The following is an 11,460-nucleotide window of genomic DNA, read 5'->3' on the forward strand; positions in this document are numbered from 1 at the left end:
TTATATATTTTTTAATATTTATTTATTATTTTTTGTTATAATAATATTTATTATATTATATTTATTTATTTTTTCTTTTGGTCATATTCCTGGATTGAACATGTATAGTAGGATAAAAACTGCTGAGTGTTGAGACTTGTACAGGAAGTGACACTTTGTTAAGCAAATCAATCCCAGATTTGGAAGTCTGTAAAGCCTTAAAAAAAAAAAAAAAAAAAAAGCCATTTTGCTGGCAGCGGCGTGCAGGTGAAAAGCAACAGGAAGCTCGAAGCGGGTCAGGTCACGGTGCCTCGGCGGCAACGTCGCTCAAACACGCGTTAAGTGAAATGAATTCCGCAGCTCTCAGAAATGCAGCGAGCCACATCCTCGCCAATAATACCAATAAGCTCCGTGGATAATCTCGTGACCGACTCCGATTAAGTCATGCGCGGCGTGCTGGAAGGCTGACTTGCTCGCAGGGAGGGAAGCGAGGTGGAGAGATGGAGTGGCGGCGGCGCCGCGAGGCACGTTTTGTCGCCATGTCGCAGTAGTCAGCGAGCCAAAAAAAAAAAAAAAAAAACAAGCTTTACGGGCGCCCGCTTCGCTCTGCCGCTCGACCAGAGGAGCTTAAAGGTGAAGCTGAGTCTGGGGTTAATGTGTGACCACGCCGTGCACCCACCCCCCCCCCCACCTCGCTTTCCACGCCGCCGTGTCAGCTAACTGTTTGCATTGCTGAACATCGCCGCTGCCATGCTAGCACCGCCGGGTCAGAGGTGAGCGACATCGCTGACTCGGGTGGAATTTGTTGTCTCAGCAAATGCCAAAGTGGCCCCCCGTCGGTCACGTCCCGACAGAAACCTACGAGAAAAAGATGGCGGCGCTCCCTGTTGGAAAGCGACGAGTCGTAAGACGTGACGTCTCACGTCGTGTCTTTTTTTTTTTATTTGACCAAAAAGTTCAACTCGTGAAAGTCTACTCTGGACTTTAGATACTTCATCATCTTCGCATCGCTTCATCAGATTGACACATTTTGCTGAGTCATGACAAGGACGCCGCTGACGTCATCGTACGCATCCTCCCTTGATAACATAGCTAACAATCACTATGCTAACATATGCACAGTTTAGTAAGCAAAATATGGCAAATTATGTCAACAATTTTAAGACATATCACAGGGCACATATAGACAAACAACCATTCACACTCTCATTCGTACCTATGGACTATTTGGAGTCGCTAATTAGCCTAGCATGTTTTTGGAATGTGGGAGGAAACCGTAGTATAGTATAGAAACCATAGAAAAGTTATCTACAATATGTTTTTTTACCACTATTAGAGCCCTCTACACAAAAACTAACACCCCTATAGTCAGCTTTACACTCGCATTACATGAAAACTTTGCATATTAGCATTAGGAATGTCTAATGCTAACATTACTGACACCTAGTGGCCAGTGTAGAGTACTACATATCATTTATTGTTCAATAATGGGGGGGTGCTGGAGCCTATCCTAGCGGGGTCCACCCTGGACTGGTGGGCAGCCAATCACAGGGCACCATTCCCACCCACATTCATACCTATGGACAATTTGTAGTCGCTAATTAGCCTAGCATGAAAACTTAGCACATTAGCATTAGGTATGCCTAATGCTAACATTACTGACACCTTGTGATAGTCACAAAACAATGATTATTCATTCATTCATTTGGTACCGCTTATCCTCATGAGGGTCGTGGGGGGGGTGCTGGAGCCTATCCCAGCTGTCTTCAGGCCAGAGGACCTACCTATGGACAATTTGGAGTCGCTAATTATCCTAGCATGTTTTTGGAATGTGGGAGGAAACCGGGGTATAATATAGAAAGCATAAAAAAGTTATCTACAATGTGTTTTTTTTACCACTGTTAGAGCCCTCTAGACAAAAACTAACACCCCTATAGTCAGCATTACATGAAAACTTTAACATTAGGTTTGTCTAATGCTAACATTACTGACACCTAGTGACCAGTGTAGAGTACTAAATATCATTTATTGTTCAATAATGGGGGATGCTGGAGCCTATCCCAGCTGTCTTCAGGCCAGAGGACCTACTTATGGACAATTTGGAGTCGCTAATTAGCCTAGCATGTTTTTGGAATGTGGGAGGAAACCATAGTATAGCATAGAAAACTCATCTACAATACGGTTTTTTACCACTATTAGAGCCCTCTAGACAAAAACTAACACCCCTATAGTCGGCTTTACACTCGCATTACATGAAAACTTACACATTAGAATGCCTAATGCTAATATTACTGACACCTAGTGACCAGTGTAGAGTACTACATATCATTTATTGTTCAATAATGGGGGGTGCTGGAGCCTATCCCAGCTGTCTTCAGGCCAGAGGAGCTACCTATGGACAATTTGGAGTTGCTAATTAGCCTAGCATGTTTTTGGAATGTGGGAGGAAACCGTACTATAGCATAGAAAACTATGCTTTTTACCACTATTAGAGCCCTCTAGACAAAAACTAACACCCCTATAGTCAGCTTTACACTCGCATTACATGAAAACTTAGCACATTAGCATTAGGTATGCCTAATGCTAACATTAGGCATACATAGTGTGTGTGTGTGTGTGTGAATGCCCACCTGCAGCACCGAGTGTCCCAGTGGGCTGTTCTCAGGTAGCTCCGCCTCGTAGTGGCTCCTCTCAAACTTGGGAGCGTTGTCGTTCTGGTCGGTGACGATGACCCTGAGAAGAGCGCTGCTGGCCCTCGCCGGCCGCCCGCCGTCCACCACGCGAATATTCAAGTCGTACGAGTCCTTCTTCTCGCGGTCCAGGTTCCCCATGACGACCAGCTGCGGCAGCTTCTCGTCCGAGTCCACGGCAACTTGCAGGCTGAAGAGTTGGTCGGCGTCCGGCCCCGTGCTCAACGTGTACTCGGCCACGCCGTTGTTCCCGGAGTCCCTGTCGGTTGCCATGGGGATTGAAAAGAGGGCGCCGATGTGCGTGTTCTCGGGGATGGACAAAGTCAGTATGGGTGACGAGAACTGCGGCGTGTTGTCGTTGATGTCCATGACCTCGATGCGACCTTCGATGAGACGCGGTCCTGAACCGAGTCCTTTCACCATATCTGTGATGGACACCTCAAACTCCAGGTAACATTTGTCCCCCTCAAAGAGGTTCCGGCAGTCCCTCAGGGTCTCGCGGTCGATTGGGATCTCGGTGGTGTAAATGTCTCCCGTTTTCCCGTCCACTCTCAGGTACGGCGAACCCACTTCCAGCTTGTACAGGTGACCCGTGTCGGGAAGACCCTGATCCGCCGCTAAGCTTCCGATCAGCGTATTGGGCGGCTGCTCTTCGGGAACGCGGTATAAAATATCAGAGGGCACGGCGCCGCATGACGCCAACAGGACCGCCGCGACGTAGAGCGGAATCCCTCGCCTCAACGCCGCCATGACTCGGACCGTTCTGGAAAAGACAAGAAGGAGAACGACACGTTAGCGACGTCGCCCCCGCCCTGTCACTCAAGCAGGAGTTGACTCGGAACCGACGGAGCCGCTCGTCTCTCAGATTGATGTTGACGCCGTTCAGGAAAAAAGATTGCCGTGTTTGTCTCCCAGGGGACACTAAAAGCGTCCCAAACTGTTATTGCGCCGCCCGGCTCTCATGCCCGGAGCAGCCGAGCGGCACGGAATGATGACTTCCTCCTGACAGAGCCGCTGCACTCGGGCGACCGTCGCCGACGTTCCACGTTTTAACAAAAGTATATGGACGCCGCTCAGTCCCGAGTTGCCACTTGAACCTTAACTCTTATCTGAGCAGGACCTAACATTTAGGACAGGGGTCTAAAACATGCGGCCCGCGGGCCAAATGTGGCCCGCAGGACACTAGTTTGAGGCCCCCGCCTTGATATGAAAGTTTAAGTTTGATATGGATGCCGTATGGTATCATGTACCCAGAAAAAATTATTACGTTTGATTCATGTTCATGTTAAAGGTTAAATAACTGTTAATAGTTATCCTCCCTATCCGTGTGGAAGTGGTAAGTTTTTGGCTATTTAAGTTTAAAGGAAATAACTTGAAGGCTACCGTTTAGGTGGCTAGCTCTCTAGTTTGCGAGTTAGCATGTGTCTCAAGACCCTAACAGTACCATGATCGACAACGATGCTTACGTATAAACGACTACTAGCCGTACCAAACGTAACTTACGCTACCATGATTGACAACGATGCTTACGTATCATAAAACGATTACTAGCCGTACCAAACTTACACTACCATGATTGACGACAACGATGCTTACGTATAAACGACTACTAGCCGTACCAACGTAACTTAGACTACCATGATTGACAACAATGCTTACGTATAAACAACTACTAGCTGTACTAAACTTACAGTACCATGATTGACAACAATGCTTACATATAAACGACTACTACCCGTACCAACGTAACTTAAGACTACCATGATTGACAACAATGCTTACGTATAAACGACTACTAGCCGTACCAACGTAACTTAGACTACCATGATTGACTACGATGCTTACGTATAAACGACTACTAGCCGTACCAAACTTACAGTACCATGATTGACAACGATGCTTACGTATAAACGACTACTAGCTGTACCAACGTGACTTAGACTACCATGATTGACAACAATGCTTACGTATAAACGACTACTAGCTGTACCAATGTAACTTAGACTACCATGATTGACAACGATGCTTACGTATAATCGACTACTAGCCGGAGCTGTACGCTTCCATAAAGTCCATTACCACGGAATTTTCTATACGTTTGCTTATGTAAGACATTTGTTAAGAGTCGTAATGTTCTATTCCCAGTGAGGAGAACAAAAACAGCAAATGTTCAGCCTGTTGGTGTCGCCTCCCTGCTGGGCCACGTGTGTGTGTGTGTTTGTGTGTGTGTGTTTGTGTGTGTTTGTGTGTGTGTGTGTTTGTGTACTTCTCTGAAAGCTGACAAATACTGAACCATCAGCCTGTGACCTCTGACCCTGAGGCATTCCACACCAAACGGAGCGTCATCCCGGCACAAAAAAACAATCTAGTGTAACGTGATGTAATGTTGAGATGGCTCTCGTACAATAAAAAAAATCACATTTTCATAACAGAAATTCCCTTCACTTTTGGGAAGTACGCTACCGCTCAAATTTCTGGGATCAAATTTCGTTGTTTTCCAAAGAAAAAAAAATTCATGGATTTCACAAACAATTTTTTTTCCATTTCACAATTTTTTGTTTTGTTAACTACTCCCTTCAGTGAACGGCACAAACTGGGTCTAACAAGGACAGAAAAACGCTGCACAACTCTGCAAGAAGAGATATCTCAGAGTGTTTTCCAAAGAAAAACACATTTCCATGCATTTTGCAAACAATTTTTTGGAGCAGCACAAGCTGGAGTCTAACAAGGACAGAAAAACGCTGCAAAAATATCTAAGAAACCCATGGGTTTTCTCCGGGTACTCCGATTTCTTCCCACATTCCAAAAACATGCTAGGTTAATTAGCGACTCCAAATTATCCATAAGTATGAATGTGAGTGTGAATGGTTGTTTGTTTATATGTGCCCTGTGATTGGCTGGCTGGCCACCAGTCCAGGTTGTACCCCGTCTCTCGCCCCAAGCGACCTTTGTGATGATAAGCGGTAGAAAATGAATGTAAAGGTAAATGTACAAGTGACTATAGGGGTGCTATTTAATACATTGAGGGCTCTAATCATGTAAACAAACATATTTAGCAGATCATCATTAAGTGGACTAATACCGTAATACGTCGTCTTTGACTTTATATCACGAAGGCACTTTGGAGGGCGAAAAAAGGCGGCAACTTTTCCTCCGTGTCGACAAAAGCACAACATGATGGAAAGCTGCACGTTGTCATGTAAACAAGCAAAGACACAACAGCATGCAACTCACAACATTCTTGTGTAAATGTGTGTGTTGTGCAATAACATTTGAATGTGTAAGGAGTCAGACAGTCGCTACGGTCTCCTGCAGTGTGTGTGTGTGTGTGTGTGACAAAGACACACCATGTGTGTGTGTGTGTGTGTGTGTGTGTGCATTGCAAAGCAGCTGGTCGGTCCTGTTAGCACCCGCCGTTAAGTGTGTGTGTGTTCACTATTGACATTCAGAGAGCATCTCCGTGGTAACTACCTGCGTTAAAATGACCTCACGCTGCCATGGCGGCGCCGTGTTAATGTCCCGCCGAGGTGAATGTCCGGGGGGGGCTTTTTTTTTTTTTTTTTTTTTCTCATTGGAAAAAAAAATTGTGATGATGTCACAATAAAGACAGCAAGTGTGACTTCAATCGGGTTTTATCAAAAATGAACACGTTCACGTTATTTCTAACCTAATTTTTTTTCCTTTAATATTTCAACTATCTGCCACTAAAATTACTTGATTTTTTCCTCTTAATATTACAAGTTTATTCTCATAATATTGCAGATTTTTTTCTAATTGGAGTATGACTTTTTTTTATTATCATAAAATGAAAGCTGTTTTCCCACAAATTATTTCAACTTTCTTATTGTAATTTTTCTTCTCGTAATTATGAGATTAGTGACAAAATATTTTGACTTTATTCTTGTAACATTATGATTTTTTTCTGTAACCCAATTTTGCAAAAAAGGCAACTTTATTTTTTTTCTCAATATATTACAACTTTGAAGGAATAAATCATATTTTTTCTTGAATATTTCATATAAACTATTTCAACTTTCTTCTTGTAATTTTTCTTCTCGTAATTATGAGATTAGTGCCAGAATATTTTGACTTTATTCTTGTAACATTATGATTTTTTCTGTAACCCAATTTTGCAAAAATGACAACTTTATTTGTTGTTTTTTTCTTATTATATTACGACTTGAAAACATTTTTCTTGAATATTTCATCTAAACTATTTCAACTTTCTTCTTGTAATTTTTTTCTCGTAATTATGAGATTAGTGCCAGAATATTTTGACTTTATTCTTGTAATATTATGATTTTTTTCTGCAACCCAATTTTGCAAAAATTACAACTTTATTTGTTGTTTTTTCTCATTATATTACGACTTTGAAGGAATAAATCATATTTTTTCTTGAATATTTCATATAAACTATTTCAACTTTCTTCTTGTAATTTTTCTTCTCGTAATTATGAGATTAGTGCCAGAATATTTTGACTTTATTCTTGTAACATTATGATTTTTTCTGTAACCAAATTTTGCAAAAATTACAACTTTATTTGTTGTTTTTTTCTTATTATATTACGACTTGAAAGAAATAAATCCTATTTTTTTCTTGAATATTTCATATTTTTAATTTATTATGAAAAGCTGAGACTATGAGATTAGTGCCAGAATATTTTGACTTTATTCTTGTAATATTGTGATTTTTTTCTATAACCCAATTTTGCAAAAATGACAACTTTATTTGTTTTTTTCTCAATATATTATGACTTTGAAGGAATAAATCATATTTTTTCTTGAATATTTCAACATTATTAAAATTGTTATTTTTCCTCATAATATTACATGTTCTCAAAAATATTTTTACTTGATTCTTGTAAAATTAAACAGATTTTTCTTTTTTTTTTAAATACTTTTTGTGTTAAATTCTATATTTAGAGCCAGACTATGGCCACCTCAATGTAACCACCAAAGAAAGGGTGTCCAAAGTGTGACCTGGGGTCCATTTTCAGCCCGCAGCTCAGCATATTGTCAACATTAATGACATATCCGAATAAATATGATGCTAATTATCCTCGCCAGCCTATAAGACGTTGTGCATCCTTTCATTTTTTACAGACTCCTGCCTCAAGGTATCGAACACCAGCGAGCCGTTTGTTGACCACACATATCCACTTCACCACCGGGTCGATGTCTGCTGTCGTTTTTCAGGCGACCCGTGTTGCACATTGAACATCTCACCTTAAAGCAACAGTAACTGATCAAGTTAAAAAAGTGTTTGTTTACGTTCTTAATGTTGTTACAAAGCCGCCATTAGCGACAAGATGGCGACTTTAAAAGCGACTTTCTTGGCTAATTAATCGAAAAGGACGTGTGTGTGTGTGTGTGTGTGTGTTGTTCAACCTGCCTGACAGGAACTTCTAGTTCTCACACACACAAACACACACACACACTTACACACACAGGCATGGCGTTAACACACATAACACATAATATAATAAAAAGGAGCTATGATGTGTTCATGGTCAATATGAAAACTATACACACGGCACCATGTGTGTGTGTGTGGTCCATCCAAGCTGCATGACAAAAGGGATTACTCTAATGACCCTATTCACATGCTATTGTTTCGTTTACACACACACACACACACACACACTGTGTGTCATTCAGGGAAGCACAACAGAAAAAAAAAAATAAATTTAAGCGCATAATTTTTTTTGTCCTACGCTCAGCATGACACCTGAATGCATCGCATTGCAAAAACAACAAATAATGAGCTCATAGTGTATGCATAGTGTATACAATACAAGCCCCGCCCACTTTGACTGTGTAACGCAACCAAGTGTACTTTTTTTTGGGGGGGGGGGGGCGTCGGGGGCTGGGGGCGGGGGTATCCAGGTATGTATTCTATACGTACTTTATTAACAAACTCACTTATTTAGCTGTGACTTCTACACTCTAAACGCACCACACACTCGAATCCGCCCCTCATGACCGCCCAGCCCCCCCCCCCCCCCCCCCCCCAAAAAAAATGATGCAGGGCCGTACCCGAGGGTGTCCTCATATAATCAATCCTCCAATCCGCCAAGCAAATGTATCGGACCACGTTTATGTGTGTGGGGGTCGGAGAGGTGGGTGTCGGTCGGGGGTCGTGGAAGTGGGTGTACGTCATGAGCCCCAAAGATTCTCTATTGACACACTTTCATTCTGATACTTTACACTCACAGTGAAAAGTACCGTAAACGGTAAATGCATTAACCGGGATGTTGTACTCAACGGCGCGCCCCCCGCCCCCCGCCCCCCCCAAAAAAATGATGCAGGGCCGTACCCAAGGGTGTCCTCATATAATCAATCCTCCAATCCGCCAAGCAAATGTATCGGACCACATTTATGTGAGTGGGGGTCGGAGAGGTGGGGGTCGGTCGGGGGTCGTGGAAGTGGGTGTACGTCATGAGCCCCAAAGATTCTCTATTGACACACTTTCATTCTGATACTTTACACTCACACTGAAAAGTACCGTAAACGGTAAATGCAATACCCGGGATCTTGTACTCAACGACACACCCCCCCAGCCCCCTGCCCCCAGTGGTGGGTGCGCCCCACCATGCACACTTACCGCCCTCAATCGCACCCCTCAGTCACCGCCACTTTTAGCTACTAGAGAAGAAGAAGACGATAAAGGATTTGGAACTACATGAACTAGTGTGTGTACTGTTATTGTATGTACTGCAAGTGCGTGTACTGTAAGTATGTGTACTGTAAGTACGTGTACTGCAAGTGTGTGTACCTAAAACACAACGCCGACATTCATCGACGTAATAAACTTCCCATGTCCCACGTCGGAAAAAGTAACACAAATCAGCCCAAGTGCAACCAGGAAATGATTCCCAAAGTTTAAGCATCCACTTCCTGTACGCGTATCGCGAGGAAGGAGGCCACGGGGTCAAAGGTCAAGCGGGACATCTCTCTCTATCTTCCTTTAAGGAACACCAGAAGTTTTTAAATACCACCCCCCCCCCCTTATCCGGCAGCACCGGAGAAACCGGAGCAACCAGATTCCCGGTCCCTCACACACATGCTTGTGTTTGTACTCTGTCGCCGTGTTTGGACCTGGAGTCGGAGTCTCGGAGTGTCGGAGTGTCGGAGTCTCGGAGTGTCGGAGTGTCGGAGTGTCGGAGTGTCAAACTGGACCAAAAACATGCAAAAAAATATGATTTTCATATTTCATAAAATTGATTCTGTGGAACTCCGCTGCAGCTTCTAATGAACTGGAAACATCCAAATACAGAACTCCCAAAATTCCCGTTGATGATTGTTCCGTGTCGGAGGTTCTGAGAGGCGGCTCGACCCGCAAAAGAAAGCTCTATTCCACCATTCCAGACGGTTCCGGATCGATACGGATCAATAGCCATGCAGGCAATGAAGGAAAAATGGACTAAAATGGATCCATTTTTCAACAAGTGTTTTTAAATATAAAAATATATAAAAATATATAAAATATATATAAATATACTAGTTGAAATCACAGTAAAAGTAAAAAATAAGCTATATTTAATGAATAAATATGTTAGTGAAGAGTTCGTACCTGGACCGGTTGACAGCCGCGCAGCAGCCCAGCTTGGAGCGCTCCAGCCCGGCTACAGGCTCCGCGTGTCCTCGGTGTCCAACCAAAAACCGCTCCGGAACTCGGAGGGTGGTTAAAAAAAAAACAAAAAACGAAGAATCCAAGAAGATTAAAAGTATAAACGTTGAAAGAAATCCAAACGTAGAAAAAGAATATTCCTGTGAGTCCACTTTTTTTTTTTTTTTTTTTTCACTGTCGTGACCACCTCGGTTCGGTCGATCGGTGCGTGTCTCCGATGTCACACCGCCGACGGAACCATGATCCTGGGAAGATGGAGCACCGGCACCCGGGGTGGGTGGTGGAAGTCTGGTGGATGTTAAAAGTAAAAACAAGGCAAATAAAGATATTTCAAAAAAATTAAAAAAAAAAATGTTCCGCTTTGACTTGTCAGCCTCCAGTCCGACTCACGGGACCGCTTTGCCGACTCAACTGCAGGTCAGGTCCGGTCCGGTCCGGCTCGGAACGGCTCGCCTTGCTTCTGCTTCTGCCGCTGCTGCTGGATGGATGAATGAGGAGGACAAAGTGAGAGAGTCCAAAGCTTCCTGTCTCAAACTCAACCTTCCTCTCTCTCACAAACACACACTCTCTATTGGCCCCCCCTCCCTCACATGACAACACTGGAGGGGGGTGTATTTTTTTTTTTTAAACCTTTATTTCCTCTTTTTAAATCTTTTAAACTTATTCTCTGCCATTAAACAACAGTGTAAATGTTTTGTTTATTAAAATACGTGACATTGTGACGTCACTAGTGGAGTTAAAAATGATGTACTATGTCACAATATGACGTGTATGTGTAGCTATGATAATATATAAACATAAATATAATGATAATTATAATAATAATAATAATAATAATATGTTCTTTGCATGCTTTTCAGCTCAGTCGGAGGAAAAAATACATTTCTCGCGCTTTGAGCGCCCCTCACCGGCGAAAAGCGGTACTGCATCAGTGAGGGAAATGTGACTTTGTGGCTGTTATTGTGTTATTACTGTGTGTGTGTGTGTGTGTGTGATGGAGTAAAACACACACACACACACACAGGACGTGGATTATCTACTTCCTCTTTGTCAAGCGTCTGCTCCACACAAACCAAAACAACATCATTATAAAAAAAATACAAACTTAAGACATGTTTGTACTTTCACTATTTCAAACACCTTGAAAGATTTCAGGTTTTC

General features: G+C 42.7%; 1 protein-coding gene across 2 annotated transcripts in view; it reads right to left on the reverse strand.

The window, feature by feature from the left end:
• The window catches only part of LOC131105642 (protocadherin-1-like), a 123,026-nt gene extending 112,217 nt beyond the window's left edge, over positions 1 to 10,809 (reverse strand). Inside the window, exons 1-2 of one of the 2 annotated variants that reach the window (XM_058054005.2) lie at positions 10,243 to 10,809; positions 2,610 to 3,432 (exon numbers count right to left, since the gene is read on the reverse strand). In XM_058054005.2, the coding sequence (XP_057909988.2) occupies positions 2,610 to 3,419 (810 nt within the window). In that variant the 5' untranslated portion in view covers positions 3,420 to 3,432; positions 10,243 to 10,809. The remainder of the gene's footprint in view (positions 1 to 2,609; positions 3,433 to 10,242) is intronic. The other variant, XM_058054023.2, reaches the window with a different exon arrangement.
• Between the last annotated feature and the right edge of the window lie 651 nt (positions 10,810 to 11,460).

Source organism: Doryrhamphus excisus, linkage group LG23, assembly GCF_037039965.1.
Source record: "Doryrhamphus excisus strain RoL-2023G ecotype Guam linkage group LG23, RoL_Dexc_Guam_v1.1, whole genome shotgun sequence".
In the NCBI taxonomy this organism is placed as follows: Eukaryota; Metazoa; Chordata; class Actinopteri; order Syngnathiformes; family Syngnathidae; genus Doryrhamphus; species Doryrhamphus excisus.